The sequence below is a fragment of the Haplochromis burtoni genome, unplaced genomic scaffold, assembly GCF_018398535.1.
Source record: "Haplochromis burtoni strain Fernald_Lab_line unplaced genomic scaffold, NCSU_Asbu1 Contig_154, whole genome shotgun sequence".
NCBI classification, from domain to species: domain Eukaryota; kingdom Metazoa; phylum Chordata; class Actinopteri; order Cichliformes; family Cichlidae; genus Haplochromis; species Haplochromis burtoni.
Genome location: NW_024582515.1, coordinates 1,233,557 through 1,255,468, shown reverse-complemented (window position 1 = coordinate 1,255,468; position 21,912 = coordinate 1,233,557). Strand labels below are relative to the sequence as shown.

The 21,912-nt window shown below is 37.8% G+C and overlaps 2 protein-coding genes across 6 annotated transcripts in view; both read left to right on the top strand.

Annotated features, from left to right (window-relative positions):
- Positions 1–1,779, top strand: part of LOC102309433 (interleukin-1 receptor-like 2) — a 31,660-nt gene extending 29,881 nt beyond the window's left edge. For all 4 annotated transcript variants that reach the window (XM_005932550.2, XM_014336889.2, XM_005932551.3 and 1 more), the window contains exon 12: positions 256–1,779. In XM_005932550.2, coding sequence (XP_005932612.1) covers positions 256–543 — 288 coding nt within the window. In that variant the 3' untranslated portion in view covers positions 544–1,779. The remainder of the gene's footprint in view (positions 1–255) is intronic.
- A 1,518-nt stretch (positions 1,780–3,297) lies between these two features.
- Positions 3,298–21,874, top strand: LOC102312966 (interleukin-1 receptor type 1). Of its 2 annotated transcripts, none has more exons than XM_014336891.2 (11): positions 3,298–4,814; positions 9,512–9,725; positions 10,835–11,009; positions 12,294–12,468; positions 13,340–13,411; positions 13,752–13,878; positions 14,133–14,272; positions 14,376–14,522; positions 14,705–14,863; positions 17,584–17,772; positions 18,073–21,874. In XM_014336891.2, exons 1-11 carry the CDS (start codon positions 4,748–4,750, stop codon positions 18,264–18,266), a joined length of 1,659 nt encoding a protein of 552 aa, XP_014192377.1. In that variant the 5' UTR covers positions 3,298–4,747; the 3' UTR covers positions 18,267–21,874. The 2 variants fall into 2 exon arrangements, with proteins under 2 accessions (XP_014192377.1, XP_005932625.1); XM_005932563.3 differs by having other exon boundaries at positions 3,300–4,814; positions 14,699–14,863; positions 18,073–21,873.
- The last annotated feature ends 38 nt before the right edge of the window (positions 21,875–21,912 follow it).

The window sequence follows — 21,912 nt, the reverse complement described above, 5'->3', positions numbered from 1 at the left end:
CAAACATGAGTGTAACAGGAGGACTGATGGGCATTTCATAAGTACTGACTGTACTTCTATCCCAAAATCAAAAAATATTAAATAATAATGATAAATGTAAGAAGTGAATGCAGAATTACTGATTAATGTGAAGTTCAGAGCCCAGAGTTTATTTCCTGTATCTGATTCTAACTACAACTTTAAACAGAAAGATACCCTTTTGCCTAATGTGTATTAAATCATTCCACCGAGTCTAATCTAAGCTCTGCTTTGCAGGTGGTTCTGGTTGAGCTGGAAGAGATCACGCCAGCACAACTGGCTCTATTTCCAGAGTCAGTGCGTCATCTGAGGAAGAAGCAGGGTGCTGTGTGTTGGTGGAAGAACCAGAGGACGAGGGAAAGGTGGAAGACGTGCATGAGTGGAGCTGATGCAGAAAAAACTGGAACAGACTCACAGCTGTCAACATCCCTCTCCCCTTCCTCTAGGTTTTGGAAGGAACTGAGGTATCACATGCCTGTCCGGGGCAAGAGGGTAGTGTATCCTGAAACAATCGCCTTTCTGTAATTCTGATGGCGATCTGTGTTTGTCAGATATTGAACCAGAGAGTACCTGGTTTCTAATGTAAATGTGGCAGTTGCATTTACTCACTCACAGGTAGATCGTGGGCACTGTTATCAGAAGCAGTGACACCAAGACCCTGAGTCAAGTTTACAGCACAGGCAACTCCAAATGTTCTCTCAGCAGAGATGTCACCTTTACCTTCTGTGGAACTTTTCAAGTAACACATTGCAATGAGTATAAAAAAAGTGTAAGAAATGTGGAAAGTATTGGCTAAAGATGACAGCTGGTCATGGACAGATCAGTGCAGTCTGAATTGTCCACAGTTTGTATGCGAACTGCTGACAATCAGTAACAGAAGGGGCCTGAAAAATAATGCAGATGAAAATAGCTTGAATGGTCGTACAGTTATTTTATTACCACAATCCTCAACATCCCAGCTGACACTGGGCGATAGGCATATCAGGAAATGTACATATGTATGATTAAACTTGTAAATATGTAGAAAAAATATATAAATTAACATGTAAAAACTGTAAAGAGGAACAACCAGAAAAGTATACATTCATGATGATTTTTTTAATTTATGTATATTATTTGTAAAAACATCATGAAATGAGGCTGCATAAAAATCTAGGTTAAAATGTATGCGCTAACATTTTTAATCAATGATTTTTTTTTTACTTATGATTCTGGGAAATTGTAAATACTCTGTTTTCTATTTGAATTTTGTTTTAAAGTGTGACTATTTTGCAAATAAAAAGATTATTTTCAGTTTTTACTCTTTTCCATTCCTCCTCAAGAAACATACACCACAAAGACACTGGGTCTAGTATTATAGCGTGTTTTTTTTGTCAATTTACTTCACATTTCTGCTACACTGATTTTACTTAAATTATTGGGTATATTTATACACACACTTAGGATTTGAAGTGCCTTTAATTTGATTACAGATCATTTAGAATATTAGTTTGGGTTCATTCACCAACCAACTTCCGGTTAGTTTAAAGAGCAAGCATAATATAAACACTCAGTCGGTCACTATCAAACACTGGCTCATGTTAATTTCTTCCTTTAGCTTTCAATCCCTGCACTGCTCTCAACTTGCGTCTCAGGTCAGTCACGACTGGGAAGCGCCACTGTAGTTCAACCCTGTCGTGTCTGGTTCCAAGTCTCGTGGGCGTAGTCATTCGTTCCCTTTCATCATGCCCAGACGTGTAACTGGATCTCACTGGTCATAGACAAAAAGAAGGAAACAGACGAGAGTGAAACAGATACAAAGTTGGATTTTACAACAACGTCGAATATAGGAATTTTTAAAAAACAAACATTTGTTGATTTTTGTTTTAATGATGCTTTGAAAATCAAACATTTTTGTAAATCTTAGAAGTCATCATTACATTTCCACAACCATCAGATTATTTTGAACTTAACAGTGACTCATGATTTACAAGTCATTCGAGACGCCAAGGGAAAGAGCAGAAAACGGCATTTTTAACACTATTGCATGTTGAGAAAACTGTGATTGCCATTTCTGTCACGGACCGCCGGGGCAGACCGTGTGGAGTGAGTGGAGGACCCAAGAGCAAACAGAGGTGAGGACACAAAACCGGACTTAACAGAAGGCGAGCCTTTATTTAGGGCCGAAAACTTAAGGAACAAGGCAGCAAAGCAACTGAGGGAAAACCTGAACATAGACTGGGAAAACTATGGCTAAACAAAGTACAAACTAGGACTAGTTAAGGCTGGGAAACTATGACAAGGGGTAGGGGAGATAACACAGACGACGCGACGCAGACTACATGAAACACAGAGACTAAATACACATGAGGGATGATCAGGGGAAGTGGCCACACATGGGATCACAGCTGACACACATGAACCTAACGACAGGACAGGAGGGTGCAACTGAATACACTGACAATGAATACAGACTTACAAAGTAAAACAGGAAACATGGAAATTAGACATGACAAGAACTAAACATAACCACGCAGACAGGACTCATGACCCAGGGAAACTTAGTACAGGGGAGATGACATAACTGACAGCATGAACTTGACAGTACAAGACACACAGACATAAACACACAAAGGGCAAGGGAGACTTAATGCAAGGGTAATATATAGAAATGGCTGGACTACCTTAGACAACCTAAACAAACAATAAACATCAAAATAAGCTAAACATAACACACTGGGTCACACGACCCAGGACCATGACAATTTCGTCATTAGTGAAAATAGTCTTGTGATGACTGTCTGTAAAATTCTTTGAAACTGGAGAAGAAATTGTGACATTGTAGGAATATTTTTTTTAAAGTTTGGATAAAATCCAATATGTTGAAAAACGCCACAAAGAGCTTTGAGGTTTGAGAGAGTGGATCCTAGGGAACGTTTACATTTTTGTTTTGAAAATCTGGCTGACGATTTTCACAGATTGACGAAAAATCAAACTGCATTGTAAATGTAATAATCTGAAAACACTGCTCTGATTCAAGCTCCAACACAGTTTCTGGGAAGTTTCACAGCTTTTTCCAATAACGGATTTGCAGCCGCATCCGTGTTTGAACAAAAAAGTGTTTTATTGCTCTTTGAACAACTAACAATTCCCTCGTTTTTATTCATTCTTAAAACAGTGTCACACTAAGAAAAAGAATACGAAATATTGGCTTTGAGTTTAACTAAATAAACTGTTTTTAGAAGGAAGTACTTTTTAAATAAATAGTATTATGCAGCTGTCCTAATGGAATATTTCCAGGAAATGTACACTGCTAGTTAGTTAAATGCCATTACATTATTACATGAAAACAACTGTCAGTTTCAAATCTTAACCACCAACAACTCGACCTATATCTGTCAAGTGCTACTTAGCTGTGGTTGAATAACTGTGCCGCACCTGTACTGCAAAGCAAGTTGTACTTTTTTTCAGTTGAGAGGAAATTTCATACCGGGGTAGTGGAACAATATAAAATAATGCAAATACAGGAGGAGGAGTAGGAGGATGGAAAATCCAGCAAGTCACTGCAAGTTCACTGTACTGTAAGTGACAGGCAGACTTTCTGATTCATAATTCAGAGTAGAAAGTCAAAATTATAATTAAAACTACAGCTGTAATTGTTCAGATAGTTCTTTCTATTTTTGTAGTAACTTCATATACGTCACAGGTGAGTTTCGATTAAGCTTTATGATTACATCTTTTTTAAATACTTGGTGTAGGCTTCTTTGAATTTTATAGTACTGGTTTCACATTGACGTGGTTTCACTCTGTTGATTTTATCTTTGTCTTTCTGTTCAGCAATATTTCTTTTGATTGCTTTTACACAAAATATATTGGCAGCAGATTTTCAATTTTGGTCTTGACATCTATTTATTTAAGGCACTGAAGTTTAAATACTCAGCGACTGTGATTTTCACTTGCTTCACTGAGCTTTGGAAGGTTACCACTTTACAATAATGCAAACTTAAAGAGGGATATCTGAGTAAACTGTGAAAATATATAATAAATTGCCATGTAAAACATATATCAAGTGACGACTGAAGACCATTCAGGGTAAACCCTTACTTTAAGTATTTATCACAGCAGTTGTGAGATATAAGGCTTACTCATTTCAAAAATTGCTACAAAGTTTATTATTATGACAATTTTATAGGAATGTCATCATTGTTTTTCAAAGCCCAGAAATCCCAAAATTGGCATTATATTTTGGGAAATTTTGATTTTTTATTAATATGAAGTATTTTTAAAGAAATATGTGCTGCAGATGAACTTGCCCATAAATTCCCTTATATATAACCTGACTCCGATCCATTTTATGTTAATGACCAAAATGAGTATAATGCAGTGCAATTCATATATGAATTATTACTTTTCGATGACGTAACAAAGACGCATGAATGATTTACATCAGCAGAGAGTTACTGCAAATGACAAAGAGAATTTTTTTTCTCAACCTTTGACAAAGAAACACCAATCAGTGGAACTTCCTGGGACTTTACTGGGAGTGTTTTGGCTCTGACTTCCTTGTGAGAGCTGAGAACACTCCATCTTTCACTTCCCTTTAAGGGAAGCTGTGCTCCCCAGGAAGTATGTCAAGAAACTTGTATACACTGCAAAGAATACGCTCGCCTGACAGGATGGCTCGTGTTCTCAAGAAAATCACACCGGACTTTACTGAAATGCAGTCTGTTGATTCCCTCAGATAAGAACTATGGCAGCAGCAGGTTGGGTCTGCTTGGTGACTGTTCTGCTGTCTCTGTCATTTGTTGTGACGCGTGGTAAGTACTGATTCTCCAACTTCTTCTGAACACTTAGTTTCAGCTGAGCGACAAGCTCTGTCTGCTTTATGCCAATGTCGTGGGGTTAGCTGTCATGGTTTATAACCAGTTTAACTGGTTTAGAAACCAGTTAAACTGTCTGTTAAGATTTTCCTTAACAGACAGGGCAAACTGTCCTATAGCTTTGCCAAATACATTTATATGTATGTATGTATGTATGTGTATATGTGTATATATATATATGTATACACACATATTGTATATATGTACCCTAACTCAAATGTTACCATAAATTAATCATAAATCAATGATCAGAATAGATACTGGAATGAAAGCTGATTCTTCAGTGTTCCTTGTAGTGGATTTATCTATTCATACATCTGTGGTAGGGGACTGCACAGAATGCATACGGCAGTATGATAAAATCTCTATTCAACTGATAGGTTACCTGGGTAGGTTTTGCTATCAAGACAGACAATCACGACAGAAAAAGATAAACTGTGGTTTGATGAGTAAAAAAAGCATACCCCTCAACATTCCTCTCACGACAATGAAGTGATTCTGATAGACGATAACGTCAAAAAAACAACAACTGAAAGGTCTGTGGGGTTTTTGATGATTATATAGGTCAAGGAGACCAAACATTTATACTCAGACTTTGATGTGTGAATCTCCAGGAAGCGTCTTAGCTAAAAGATGTCAGCATTAAAGTTGCAGCACCTGTGCACGTCAGGCTGAACATAAAGGACAAGGTTTTATAAAATGCTCCAGCAGAGCCAAGGATCCCTCGCCAAGCGTGGCGCCAATAATAAAACAGTTGACTGTAATAAGCAGAGTAATAATCTTTTTAAAAGTACTACTCTAAATATTCTGTTATACCTGAATACTTTGATACAGGCTAGCTGACATGACTTACCTCCATATTATTACATGGAGGTAAGCTATACACAGATAAGAAGTATTAGTGTAAGACAAATATTAACAGCTATCTGCTAAAATTACTAAGCGTTGCTAAGATACGGCTGCACGTTGCACTTTTGTCAGCTGGGTTTGACTAGCTGTGACGAACAAATGCTTTAGAATTACCTGAATTTCACAAGGTTCGCTGACGCAGCCTTACAACTTCACTAACAGTTAGACTGTGTAATACAAATTTCTTCTTCTTCTTACAGTAAACTGGCATGATGAGCTGAAAACAGTGTTTATATCTTGTTAATCCTTTAAACCCTGAAACATAAAATCATTTTATAATTTTTTTGATAAATTAAAACGAAAAAAAGAAATGTGCAAAAGTGCAATTTAATGTTCACAGTAATGTGAAGTACAGTATAACAGGTTTAGGATTAGGGTTAAAAAACGGATGATGTTGAGGTCTAAAAAAAACCCCGATGAGGGTTATGTCTCATCAGTTAATGCTGTATGAGGTGTTCCACTGATGACAGATTTACAGCTTTGACAGGAAGTGGCAAACAAGACTCTTCCTCACTGTTTGAATAATCTGCGCCCAGGATGCAATCTTGAGCAATAGTGGAAAAGGCAGAACATAAATTGCCTACAGTTTTTAAAATCCCATAACCTTTTTGTCGTTAAACAAGCGAAAATGCAAACATTAGCAGCGGTTTCTATTAACACTAAACGCTTAAACATTTAATGTAAAAAGCACCAATTTAGAACAACTGCACATTCGTGAAAAATCCAGTTTGCCTACTGTCCATAGCTGAATACACACAAGCTGTGGCAAGAAGTGCGAACATAGTGTGTAAAATTTCTAAACAAATTTGATATATTTTGATGTTTATTTTAATTCCGTGAAATGTCGTTCTAGCTGTCTGTATGAAAAGCTTCAGAAAGCTCCTGCACATTACCATAAACAGGAGGGAGCCTATGGTAATATGTAATAAGGGCCTGTCTGATTGTGTGATTTTTAATAATAAAAAATACATCATCACATTGGGCTGATAACCTCGTTTTCAGGTTTGTGTTCTCAGCCCATTGACCAAAACTTCGTTGTGGCTCCTCAACTGTGCCTGAAGACTAAATATGTTAAAACACGTGGGTATTTTCTACCACAGTAACAATCTTGTTAACCACAAACGTCATGTATCTCTGACATTGTGAATAGCAAAGTATTTTAGATAGCTCTAAAAGTGCTGACTCTTCAGACCAGTCAGAATATAACTTGATAAAAATAACTTTGCACATATCTGCAACATCCATTTGACTAAGTAAAACTTAGATAACTAAAAACTCAAGAAAAAGGTAGAAATGATTTGGTACAGTTTGTGCAGCAACTGCTCTGTGTCAGAGCAAACATTTAACCACTTACCACAGGTTGCTGCATATCTCATACTGTTTGCTCAGCACAAAAGTGGCACAAAATATGATTATCATAGAATTTCATTTACATCCAATACACCATGATAGCCTTCTCCTTGTCTCCCTTAGGTGCAATACTACAAAGTGTAAATTTTCGATGCAACATACTATTTTATTCTATTTATAAAGTATTATATTCTATTGTTTTCTTAATTTTTGGTGCTTGTAACTTTGTACTGTCCCCTTTCTGCCGTGACCCAACAAATTTCCCATGTGTGGGACAAATACTGGTTTATCTTATCTTATGTTATTAACAGACGGGGAAGAAAAACGGGAAAGCATCCCTAGTTCTGTTTACAGATGCCAAACAGTTACTATTAAATTCAATAATGAAGTGGTGGTGGTGACATATCTTTGCACACCTGCATGGACGTGCATAGCCCTTCTCAGTGGTTGATAACCTGCAATATTAGAAGTTAACAAGTTGCATTAGTCATTGTTACGAAATGTTTGCTCTTTGACTGTAGCAAGACACCCATTTCCAGGAATCCATATTGGTGTTGTTCTACTTTGGACATGGCATTCACAGCTTGGAAAAGAACACAAATGTCTTTTCATGGAAGTTTGGAAGTTGGCTAACAGCTAGCTAGGTCCACCAAGGGGTGTTTGTCCTAAAAATATCTTTTATAAACAGTATGAAAGATGGGCCACCATCAGGTCACCCATGAGTTTTCAACTTTTGAAACTTCAGTGTCAGCATTTTGGTCCGACACTAGCTGGAGGTATTTCCCTGCCTTGTTGTTGTTATCTTTATGAATGACCTAACATTGGTTGTGTCCTTGACATGCCATAAATGAAAAGAAGAACAGAAAAGAACAAACAGTTGTAAACAGAAACTCTACGGCGAGTGACAAGATGGGTTAAATCGCAATGGGCATTGATGTTTTCACACATTTATTCTGAGGAGAATTAAATTTGTTACCCAGAGCAGAGGTAATCCTAAGGTATTATTTGACACCATTACTGGTATTATTACTCCTGCTCCACCTGCTGCCCCCAATTTCTTCAAATGAAGATTGTGAAAAATTTCTTTCTTTCTTAATAGAATTTTTTTTTTAGTAATGTAAGAAAACATTTTTCCCCATCAGCATTTCTTACTCCAGCTCGGCCTGTTATTTGAGACAGCTTTTTATCGGTTTCACTAGCCGAGCTGGAAAAATTAGTTAATTCAAAGAAAGTATCCTCCTGTTCATTTGACAGTTTACCTGCATCGTTACTCAAAAATGTCTTCCAGTCTATCGGTCCCTGTGTGCTCACCACAATTAACACTTCACTGGTAAAGTCCCTGTGCTGTACACCCCATCTAAAAAAAAAACAGTAGTTACAGGCCAATCTCAAAATTACCACTAACTGCTACGATTTTAGATATGGTTGTGGCTAAGCAGCTTACAGCAGTTTTGGACAAACACGATATTCTTGACAAATTTCAGTCTGGCTTTCGTAGACCTCATTCTACTGAAACAGCCCTTCTTAGAGTCTCCGGTGACATTTTGATGCAAAACGATGCAGGAAAATGTTTTGTTTTGCTGATGTTGGACCCGACGCCAGCTATGCATTGCTTTTAAGCCCCAAGATCTATCTATGCTGCAGATTCTGAATGAGTGCTTAGAATCCATTAAAGGTTGGCTGGATGACAACTTTCTCCAACTTAATGAAGGACACACTGAAGTCCTTGCATGTGGCTCCTGACTTGTACCTATGATAATGAATGCTGGTCCCCTTTCGACATTTGTGAAATCATCTATCAGGAACCTAGGGTTAACCTTTGACTCGGCTCTCACATTGGATGTCCATGTCAAATCTCTGATTTGGTCTTGCTTTTATTACTTAAGAAACATTGCCAAATTAAGTCCTATTGTATCTCGTACTAAACTGGAGATTATTATTCATGCATTCATTTCATCACGTTTGGACTACTGTAATTCACTGTTTACATGTCTAAGCAAAAACTCCCTGGAACGTCTGCAGGTTGTTCAGAACGCTGCAGCAAGGCTTTTGACCAAATCCTTGAAGTACTCACATGTGACTCGGTAGTCTCTTTTAAAAACAACTAAAAACACATCTTTTTAGAATTGCATTTTGTTAACTTTTTGTCTGTTTTTGTTTTATACCTTGTTATCTCTGTGTAAAGCACTTTGTGATCTTTTGTCTAGAAAGGTGCTATATACATAAAATGTTACTTACTTTACTTACTTAGTCCTATTCTGTTCTATCTGTTCTTCTTTTGGAGTAACATGTCTTCCTTGTAGATTGATATATTTTTTTTAACATCTTACATTAAATGACAAATAGTTGTTCTCCTGTTGCACTGTCACCTACAGACCACCGTGGGGAGATAGATACCTTCCATGTAAGTGCTGGCCATTTCTTTTTGCTGAATTGCTACACAGCAGAGGCTCATGACGTCGTGATCTGGAGCAGAGGGGAGAGTAAAGACAATCTGAGCCTGCCCACTGGAGTGGAAGTGAGGGACAGGTTACTTTGGTTTCTACCTGTCCAGATGTCCCACAATGGATCTTACACCTGTCAGATAAGGTATAAAAATATCTGTATGACTTCTCTTGCATGAGTTCTCCTGATCCCTGCAGTTCCATGCTTCTAGTATATTTATAAATGTGCTTTAACACACATGCACAGACAAACACAACCTACTTTATAATAAAATGCTGTAAAACCTAACAGTTGTATGCAGGCTATGATCAAGCTTTGTTGTATTGGAAACCCTTTGTCACTCATCCAAGTGACTTCTTCAGAAGTCTCCAATGAAAACGCGACGTCCAGATGAACAAAATCAACCTTTTGCGACCTGTTTTATAAGATATGCCAACTAACCTACTAACTGGATTTTAACATCTGTAAATCTTTGATGTTGCACTTTTAGGAGACTGTGTGAAGGTTGTACTGGGAGCATATGGAGCCTCCTATACAACAGGGAGACGGGATTGGCAATTTCTAAAAATGAATGTGTTATTTATCCAGGAAATGATCAAACCATTAAGAGCAAATGAGCAACTGGATAAATATCCAAATAAATAAAAGTATTTAGTCAGCCAAAGTACCAGCTACTGTGTGTGCAAACCTGGTAAAGACCTATAGTAAACGTTTGACCTCTGTTATTGCCAACAAAGGTTATGTTACAAAGTATTGAGTTGTATTTTTGTTATTGACCAAATACTTATTTTCCACCCTGATTTACGTATAAATTCTTTACAAATCCTACCATGTGGATTCATGGATTTTTTTTTCACATTCTGTCTCTCACAGTTGAAGTGTACCTCTGGTGCAAATTACTGACCTCTGTCATCATTTTAGGTGGGGGAACTTGCACAATCGGTGGCTGACTAAATACTTTTTTGCCCCACTGTATATGAGAGGAGGGATATCAAATCTCCTCAGTTCCAGCCTTCAGGCAGTCTCTGTACGTGTGTGTGCTAATTTATATTCCTAATGGATGTTTTTTTTTTTTATCTTATATCTAATTAGTGCTGAACAGATATATAACTTCAGCTTATCAGTGGAATAGAGGCATAACTGAAACATCAATTCAGATTTTAGTCATATTGTCTGTAACCATTTAGGATAAACAAAAAGTACAGGGATATTTCTTGCTGTTGGCTTTACAATTCTTTTTTGCTTCTTTTCAGGAATCAGCCCGGAGTATTATTACGGAGGCTAAAGTTTTGGGTGTCAGTGTCTAGTGGAGAGTGTCCTTATACCGTTGAGAGCATTTCCATCACAAAAGGAGTGAGCGACAGTCTTCCTTGTAAACAGAAAGAAATCTTCGGCCTGAATAGCGTGGTGAATGTACGATGGATGAAGGTATAAAGAGGCCTAATACACTTGTTTTACTGCATTGACATGTTTGCCTTGTTAGGACCTGATTTGAGTACAAAGAAAACTGTTGCTCATCAATATTATTTTGCACCTAAAAAAGCTGGCTGAAGAACGTACTGGCGGTCTGGTCTCTGCCCTCCATATACACCAATCAGGCATAACATTATGACCACCTGGTCCCCCTTTTACTGTCAAAACAGACATTACCCCTCGAGACATGGACTCCACAAAACCCCGGAAAGTGTGCTGTGGTATCTAAGCAACAGATCCTATAATTCCTATAAGTTGGGAGGTGGAGACTCCATGGATCAGGCTTCTTTGTCCAACACATGGCAGGGTGCATTATCCTGCTGCAAGATTCCACAGCCATCAGGGAATACTGTTTCTATGGGAGGTCATACATGGTCTGCAGCAGTGCTTAGTTAGGTGGTACATGTCAAAGTTACATCCTCAGGGATGGTTTCCCAGCAGAACGTTACCCAAAGCAAACTGTGATCCACTATGTATTCTGACACCTTTTAATCAGAACCGACATCAACTCTTTCAGCATTTTGAGCTACAGTAGCTCGTCTGTTGGCTTGGATCACACTCCAGTTTTGGAGACGCTCTCACCCAGCTGTGTGGCCATCACAATTTGGCACTTGTCAAACTCGGCTCAAATCCTTACGTGTGCCCATGTTTCCTGTTTCTAACACATCAACTTTGAGGGCAAAATATTCACTTGCTGTCTAAGATATCCCAGCCAGTAACAGGTGCTAATAAATCAGTTTTATTCATTTCACCTGTCAGTGGTCATAATGCTATGCTATTGGTGTATAATCCCATTTTATGGAATATAATATCATGAAGAGTGGACAGAGACAATTGCTGATAAACTATCAGTGGAAACAGCAGATATAAACTAGGCTAGTTTATACACAATCGCTCCACCTAAAGTGCTTAGGTGGGCCAAATCCCAGGCTTCTGTTTTACAACTTCCATAAATGCAACACTGCCCCCTTCTGTAGATATCAGGGGAAAATGTGTGCCAGATCTGCCCCCCTGGCAGATAAGACTGGTTGCCACCCAGGCCAGCAACAATGTAGTACTATGCATTTTGTTACCTGGAAACTTGCGACCAACACATTTTGAGATCACTATGCCAGTTTTTTGCTTTTTATTCATGTTTTCCTTTATTTCTGGCTCTTCTTTCTTGTCTTGAGGCTCAAAAATGCCTCTCAAAAATATGGCACTGTGAAAACTAACTACAGGATTGGTTTCTGTCTGCAGGATTGCCAGCTCATTCAGCGGCAAGGGAAACCCATCTCTGTTGATATGAAAGGCAACATGAGGCTTCCTCAAGCCTCAGAGGAGGACAATGGGAAATATACCTGCCTGATAGACATTAACTTGGATGGCAGGAATTATACCGCTTCACGCAGCATCCTGTTGACTGTTAAAGATGGTAAGTACTGTAGAGCTCTCATATTGAATCCTTAATTATTCTGGTGTCATTTTTTAATATATTACTCTGGCTGTACATAATTATTATTATTATTTTGTTTTGTTTAATCATAGACTTGAAGACTTAATTCAGGGGGTTTAACAAAAAAGAAATAAATCATTGGATGCTTTGGCATACGAGTTGTATCTCTCCATTTTCATTATTTTTCTCTTCTTCTCATGCTGTTGTAAGTTAAATATGTCCAAAGATGTTTTCTCAGAACACGCAGGCTCTTCTTGTTTTTGAGTGTGAACAGTGGTTTTCACCATCTGGTAAACCATCTGTATTTACATTCATAAAGGCATCTCTTGATTGTATATTCTAGACTCTGATAACGACACCATATTTCCTTGAGTGTTTACAACTGTGGTAAATGTTGTTTAGCCTTTTTTTCTTAAATCATGGACTCTAGTAGGTTTGTTTGGTCTTCTGGGGCCAGATTCATTTCCTTAATTTGCATCAACGTCTCAGTGAATTTCACAAGTTCCAGTGAAATGCTGAAATACAAGTTTAGCTATTGGACTCAGATCCAGATCTCTTTAATTAACTTTGTTTATCATGGAATGACGAGGCAACAGGCCTCATCTCCCATACTTTTGAGCGTCTGAAAATGGGGGATTATGGATAAAAACGAGTGTAATTCCTAAAGAGTTCATGCAAAACCTCGGTTAAACCTCTTGAATTAAAGCTAAACATCTGCACTTCAATCACATCTTGTCTGATTTAAATTAGCCTGTGATGGTGTACAGAGGCAATATATACAAATGCTTATGGAGCTAAATGTATATTGTCCCACTTTCTTTGTTTTTCCTTCCTTCTTTCTTTCTTGCAGACCTCCCAGAAAAAGTTTTTGTAGAGCCACAGCTGGTGACCCCTGACAAGCAAGAGATTACAGTTGAACTAGGCAAGTGAAACACTAAATAAAATGCATTAGAGTGAATGTTAGTGCTATGGAAAAATATTATAAACACCTTTAAATATCATGAAGTCATTTACACCATTATCCATTTATTGACTGTATGATCTTTATGATAAATACTTGACTAACAGTTGTTTTTCAAGTCAAGATGACAATAAAGTCCTTTGTGCTTTGTCATCTAGCGACTGAACAGAATTAGTCAGAAGCCTTTTGAAAAGTTTCCGTGACGTTAAATTTCATTTGAGCTAACTTCATATTTTTGTTTGATCAAAACGGGAAATATAGACTGACAGTTTCTTTGTTTTTTAATCTCACTGCCCACCAGGTTTGAGAGTGGAGCTGCAGTGTTTAGCATTCATAGGCTACAGTGAGGATAACGAGTCTTCACTGCACTGGACTGTTGGCAAGGATTTCGCTGAGGACCTCGAGGAGATTAGTGTGTCCCGGAAAACGTGAGTTTTACATTACCATGGACGGGGCTATTAATAGAAATACAAAACACTGCATTATACTGCATCGAGATTAAATCAAAACAACACAATGTGTCAGACATTAAATGTCACTTGGAGGCAGAACTTCTTTTCTGAGTAATAGACTGTAAATGTTGCAACTGTAGCAGCACAAAAAACTTAACACCTAACATTTACATATTATTCTTTGATTCCATGATTCATTCTGACTGACTGATTGTTTCTGTACCCTTTAGTATTCATAGAGAAGGCAAAGTATACGAACTGGTCATTCTGTCCATCGCTAAAGTTCATCGCAAGTTCCTGAATTTTGAGTTCGAGTGCCATTTAGAAAGCCTAGCGGGAGAACAAGTCAGTGTGGTGAAGCTTAAAGAAGGTAATAAAGATATATATAGACATATACATATAAATGTGTGTGTGTTCAAGAATTATAGTCGTCTGAGACACTTGCCTTACGTTTGTCTCCTTCCTCTCTCCAGCTGACCGCAGTTCTTTCCACATGAGTTGGGCTTTTTGCCTTTCTGCATCTCTGGCTGTTCTAGCCTTGGCTGCGTGCTTCTTCTTCTTTAAAGTAAACCTGATATTGGCTTACAGGGATCTGTTGGCACATTTTCCCAAACAACAAGGTAAGGCCGTTATCAGTTGAACTTAAGTTTTTGTGTGGCATCATCTGACGAGATACTACTAACCTTACAGCACAACTAACACAGTACTGAAAGCCGTGAAAGCTGGATGTTGATTCACATTTTAAAAGGATCAAACTTTATAAAATGAACATAAACAATCATTTAGATTCTGTCAGTTCCAGATGGGAAGCTCTATGATGCCTACGTGAGTTTCATCCATTCCAATGCCATGAGTTCAGATGAGGGCACGAGGTTTGCCATGCAGATCCTGCCTGAGAAGCTGGAGGAACAATATGGCTACTCTCTGTTTATCAGAGGACGGGATGACTGTCCTGGCGAAGGTAAGAAGCAGATATCCATAATATGTAAACAGAGGTAGAAAGACTTGTCTTTCTAGATGTAGTGTAATTCTTGAGGTTGTTAAGGTCATTCTCCAACCCCCAAAAGACGGGAAAACATACAAAGGCTTTGAGCTGTTTATTGTCACAAACTGCTGTTCACAGTTTTTATTAAATTAAGACATCAAATACATAACCAACGAATCTAAATCAGTTGCTATGATGCTTTCAGGTAAAAGACAAGTAGAACTAGTTGCATTTTAAATGTGGTTAAATTAACGTTTTTAATGACTTTATAAAACAAGAACTGGTTGCTTGATTTTCATTTTGATTTTCTCTAATGCACACAGACTCAAAGAGTCAAATATATACATACACTCACTTAACCCTCTAATAAGTGGTGCTGAAGCCTCTACAACAGGGGTCTCAAACTCCAGGCCTCAAGGGCCGGTGTCCTGCAGGTTTTAGATCTCACCCTGGGTCAACACACCTGAATCAAATGACTAGTTCATTACCAGGCCTCTGGAAAACTTCAGACATGTTGAGGGAGTAATTTACCCATTTAAATCAGCTGTGTTGGATCAAGGACACATCTAAAACCTGAAGGACACCGGCCCTCAAGGTCTGGAGTTCGAGATCCCCGCTTCTACACTATCTGTTAACTTGACAAGACCAAGGCCTATTATCTTTGTGCTACTAAAGTCATCAGCGATTACAACTGATGTTGTAGTCAGTCAATATTTCTCTTTGCCAGCATGAAAAGGATTTGTTTGACAGCACTCATTAGATTGACCAATACTCAGGTCTCAGTGAAGATCTAAGAAGGACAATTGTAGATTAGGGCTGCCACAAACAATTATTTTGATAGTCGACTAGTCACCGATTAATGGATCATGCATCCATTGGACGTAAAACGTACAGCTTATTGCACCAGCAGGCATCTGCTCTTATATAACTATCATTAGCTTACAGCTTTAAGTGTTTAAGGTATGTGCTAACTAAAAATAAAGACAAGATGATAGTTTATTAAATTTTAATGAAATCTGCAGATTGTTTCAGTGAAGTTTAATAAACTCAGCCGTCTGCTTCTTGCTATCTAAAATCTAACGGGACACCGGAGAATATTCTGAGCATCTCACACTTCTGATGATCAGCTGTCTGCTTGAGTTTACTCAGTTGTGTAGAAACTATAACTTTAATCTCAGCCAAACCGATTTACTCAGGAACAAATAAAATACTAAAAAAGCCAAACAATAACATTTTTAAGTTATCAAGTGACTTATATTACATGTTTAACCTGAGTAGTGAAAGACGGCGGTGGGTTTGAAAACGATTTGCCGGGAGTCCGGTGTTCTCACGGGTTCTGGTGAGCCTTGCCCCCCGGCTAGCTATCGAGCTAGTGGGTAACAGACGTCTCCAAAAACGTCGGAGCGCTTTTGAAAATATGCGGTGTCCTGATAAACTGAGCAGATATTTGAGGTTTACACAGCTACATTCTCACCTGAAAATATGTTAAACGTTTATTTTGTGACCCAAAAAGAATAATAAGAGTAATATTAAAACTAACTAGCTTCCGCCATTGTTGGAAACTGAGCTGGGCCGAGCTATGAATCCTGGGACACAGCTTCTTCTTCTTCGGGGTTTAACGGCAGCTGGCATCCTTGTGCAGTGCTGCCATCTTCTGTTTCAGTCCGTTATTACACTCTTAAATCCTACTACTTATTCCTGCGTCTTTTGGGATCTTACAAAGCTTCAAACGACGCGTCGACTATTAAATTAGTCGTCGACGATTTCAATAGTCGACGTAATCGTGACTAGTCGACTAATCGTGGCAGCCCTATTGTAGATTTACAATTGGTAAGGGAAGGTCTGGAGTTATTGTTAAACAACAGCAGGTTCCAAGACCCTCAGTTCAGAACTCTAACTACAAATAAGTACAAGATTTTTGGATGCGCCACTGCTTTGCCACTATCTGGAGGATGACCAAATAATGTTGTCCTCAGATCAGAGAACATTAGTTAGGAAAAACTTCAGCGGAACCACCAGGACTCAAGCCTGCCATGACCTGGAAGATAAAGTAAAGGCTGTTGAACCAAAGAACACTGTAACAGCTGTGCCCCATGGTGGCGGCATTGCTATCGCATTCATTCTCATGATGAGTGTATCTAAACCTTTGACCACAACTGTATCTGTAAGAATTCTGTTTATAGTTGCAAAGAAAAGAAAAAGAAAGAGAAGCTTGAAAAGAAAATAAGAGCTTCTTGGTTAAACTCCTAGTATAATACATGGGAGAAATTGGATAAAAGCCATGTTTACTAAATTACTGGAACACAGTACAGTACAGTTAAAAACAGACTTAATACTTTCTTGAGCTGATGTCTAGCTATCCTCTGTGTTTCTGTTTTTCCCTTTTCTTTTTGTGTTCTTATTGCTCTAGTTTATTTCCTTTATGTTTGTATTGGTGATACATTGCAATTCAATTCAGTTTTTATGTATATAGTGCCAAATCACAATAACAGCTGCCTCAAGGCACTTACAAGGTTCTTTAATTTTATTAATGCAGACTAAACTGGTAAGTTAAAAAAAGAAGAAGAAATGAGTGCCTGGAAGAAGTCACAGTTCTGCCCAAAATTATAGTTTGTGCCGTGGAAATGGGCTGTTTTCAGTTTGCAGACAAAGAGTTTTAACCTGCAGTTTTGTGTCTGGCCATGAATCTCTTACAGCAATACACGATGCAACAGCTGCTGCGATGCACCAGTGCCGCAGACTGCTTATCATCTTATCACCTGAGGGGAAAACGGAGGAAAGCACTTGCATATGTGACAATCAAAGCCAAGTGTGGTATGAGCAGAAAGTTGGCCTTCATGATGCTTTGACGAAGAATGATCCCAGAGTTATTCTGGTGGAAATTGGTAAATGATTCCTCATTTTTCAAAAACCTCTAGCCACATGAATTCTGATAAGTCACGGGTTATATAGCTCAGCATTCATGCCCTATTTAGTCATGCATAATTCTTTGCAGGCATCACAAACAGAGATTTACTTCCAGCTTTTATGCTAAGCTAACTTAGTACATTTTGATAAGGAATAAAGTGTGTTCATCTCTGGACTTGTTGCACTCGGTCAGGACTTTGTTTAATAAAAATTAAAATGTCAGCTTATTAAACGTGTTTATTTTCATTTATATTTAAAATGTTTTTCTTTTTTGCCAGATGGTCCAGTGGATTACAGTCACTTGCCAGAGTCTCTGCGTTATATCAAGAGGAAACAAGGAGCCCTGAAGTGGAAGAAAGATTTTCTTGCGACACACAAATTCACAGAATTATACTCAAAGAGAAACTTTTGGATAAATCTCAGGTACCACATGCCCCCAGTACCTACAAGAAGGCTCCAAACTATTGTCTAAACAATATCTTAAAGTTTTATTGATGGGATTCATCCATCAGGCCTGTTTCTTGGAACACTTGACAAATGGAAACTTTACGTGCTTACAGCTGTTGTCACCTGTATTTTTAAGACTCACTAGGACTACAATAAGCAAGCCCATACATTCTTCTGCACAATGAATTTCACAACATGTGCAACAAGGATGGAGGCATCTGCTGGACTTTTCTATTGGTGCATGTTTGCTATTACTTCCTTCATAAGTGATAGCAATACATTTTTTCTACATTTGAATTGTATTTTTTTATGCACTTATAATATATCATCAGGCATGCTAGCAACTTTTAAAATTGCACCTTTCCTTTATAGAAGGGCTGTGTACATACATATGTGTACATATTTGAAAGGATAATTATTTTTTATGTTGACAGCATTGCTTATTTTTATATTGAATGATAGATTTTTGAATGATACATATTTATATTCTGTTATTTAAGTATTTGTGACTGAGTATAAATGTTTAAGTATTATATATTTTGTATTCTTTTTTTCCAAGTTTCCCTTCCAAGTATGGCTTACTGATTGTGTCTCTTCATCACATCAGTTTACTCAGAGGAAAAGATTAAAATTTATTCAGTACAATAGTTTGAGGCAATGGCATTCCATCAAGACAAGCACCTAGTCAAATTCAAAATTAGACATTAATTAAAACATAGCAAGAGGAAGCAATATCTCTACTTTCGTGTCAAACAGTGCTCTGTCATGATGTGCGTCGCCTGTTTGCATTCATCCCTATCCCTACATCACTAGAATATTCTGGATGCTACTGGGTATAATTGTCGAAAGCTGCACTTGCCTGGGATCTCAATGGAAACAGTAGCGTGTCTCTGTTTTATGGGCATGTCTGTGTCCCATGAACGATAGCTGGAGCTTGTCAAGCCAAGAGTCCAGCAGCTTTTTCTGACTGATTTTGCATGTTCATTGTGTATAAAGTCCAGTCTTTAATGGGAGACTGATAGAATATTAGTGCACTAGACAAGATGCTTCACTGCTGTCAGATCAAGTGACAGCTTTGCTTTGTGTGGAAACACAGCTAGCATTAGCAACTAGAGTCTTCTGTGATAAGTTTCCTCTTATTGGCCATCTTGGACAATATGTGTGATGCAGAGGAATTAGAGTGCTGTGTAACTGTAATTATACAGCACTCTAAAGGAGTAATGTGTTAATTACTCCTTTAGCACATTAGCAAGGTAAAGCTTGATAATAAGGAGTGAGCGCAAACAGAAGAGGTGCAGTCTCATGTTCAGGGACAGCCACTACAAATATGATTAAACGGTGAGTATAAAGCATTTAAAAATTAGCTCAGCCTTAATAACTTTGGCAGTATTTTTTATCTATACAACACAGATGAGGAACATTTCACCACAGCTTTGTTTATAGTGTTTTATTGCCACTTTTGCTAGAAGAATGGTTTTAAAAAATCCCTCCATTCTTCATGGTCACCTAATAGTAAATTAATTTCAGTAATGTAGAAGATATTTAACTATACAGGTAAAAATATTTACAATTTTCAGCCAGGTTTGAATATAAGCGCAAACATGTCCATGTAAGAAGGCTGTTAGCATTTGAAACATCTCTTTAAAAAGGTGTTGCTGTTTTGTATTATGATTTAGTGCTTTGTATGCTGAAGAACAGGAAACCAGTCACAACTGAATCAAGTCATTTTAAGGGCAATACACCTTAAACACAAGATATCATGATCTTGAAGTGGAAAAACCTCTAAATGGAAAACTCCCCTAAAAACAGTGTGCTAATATTAGCCAGCTGATGTTTTGGAACCTTCCAAGATCCTCCGTTTAACGGAAAGACACCATCTAAATACACAAAATAACCATAATGCTGCGCTTTTTCTTGTTAACAGTGCTGTGTCCCTTCCAAAGGCCAGATGGTGCTAGGGGAACCAGATAATAATAATAATAATTTAATAAAAATAAGTTTGTGTGTGAAGAGGGCCAGGTTTGTAATTTAGATTTATTGAAACACAAATATATCCAGATATATGCAATTTAAACACAGTAAAAGTTTGCAGGTTTGACACTGATCCAATCTCCTCTTAAATAAGTACAATACGCATACACTGTATACATGCAGAAAAAGATAAATGAAAAATTAAACATTCAGAAATGTAAAAGCATCTCTAAAACTATTATAAAGATTTTATACTATACTGTCAAAGACTTAAAGACAAACCATAAAATTAAATTTCATGACTTAGAAATCAGTGGCATATTTAACAGTTTTTGATTATTTTCAGACTAATCCTAACTGATACTTTCTGTGCACTTTGTGCAATTTGTTTTCGGTGTATAAAAAAAATCCCCTCTTTTACTTATCTTGGTCATTTGATCTCCGTGTACTGCCAGCATCCTGTGTTTGCGGTTTTATGCAGCGGGAGTCGTCGGTCTCTTTCTGTTTGTGTTGGCTGTCACCTAGACTTTATTCCTGACAAAACAGATTTTCTCAGAATTTTCTGAGCACTGACAGCTATAAAAGGCACGAAATGACAGATCAAATCATGTTACCACTGCTTGTCTATATATGATCTATATATTGGAGGGGTTCTACTTTTGGCTATCACCGAACCCATTTCCTTGCCTTAAATCTGATTGCCTGAAAACAGCAAAACCTAGTGAGTTCACTAACAGGTCACTCATCTGAAAAATGTTTCTCAACAGCATATCAACACACTTGAACGATGTAAATCTGCTTAACTTCAGCGTATTACGAGCTTGTATATATGTTATCATTCTCATAGTGATATTTAGCTCAAAGCATCCAAATCTGGCTTCAGCTTCAGAGCTGCTGTGCGGGCTGAACTTTAAATTATATGCAAACATATTATAACTTGGTGCTAAATATTGAGTAAAGACTGGTGAGAAAGGAATTAGTCAGTTATGCACTAGCATTACTCATAAATGATTCTCTCATTCATCTGTAGATGGATGTACTGCTGGAACCCAAGATAATATAATGCATCAATCTCGCATGTTCCTGAGAAAGGCTTTCCACCCACATTAACAAACTTTGTGTTCTTAGGGAGTGGGATTCCCCATCAGGGACTTCAACAATCAAGCTGTTCCTCTCCAAGTCTTGAACAATTTCCTCTCTTTGGTTACCTCCTAATTACAGCTTTTTCCCCGTTAAACTCGCGTAACACGCAGGTCCAGCACACCAACAGTTTCCAATCCAGTCTCTTTATCACAACAAATCCACATAAATTCTAATTAAAGTGAATCAACTTCCTGATGTCACTGATTATTTTAAGAGCAAAACCCTCCAGATCAGGTTAAAACTATTTTCCTTTAAAATGTTCACTTATCTCACTGGAGTCTCCAATTTCAGCCGGCTTCCCTTCTCCAACTGTGTCCTACAGAAAAACAAAGAACATCCTTCCTGTTTTCTCTCCCCTTTATTGAGAAGGGCTCAAATCATTACCAATCAACTACTCTCTGTACTCAACTCTAAATAGCTGGCAGCTGGAGAAGAGCTGCAGAACACAAAGACAAAACACAAAAACACCAAAGCATGCAATAACTCAAATGGAAGATGATGCCAACTAGGGCTGGGCGATATGGCCTAAAATTCATATTGCAATATAATTTGAAGCA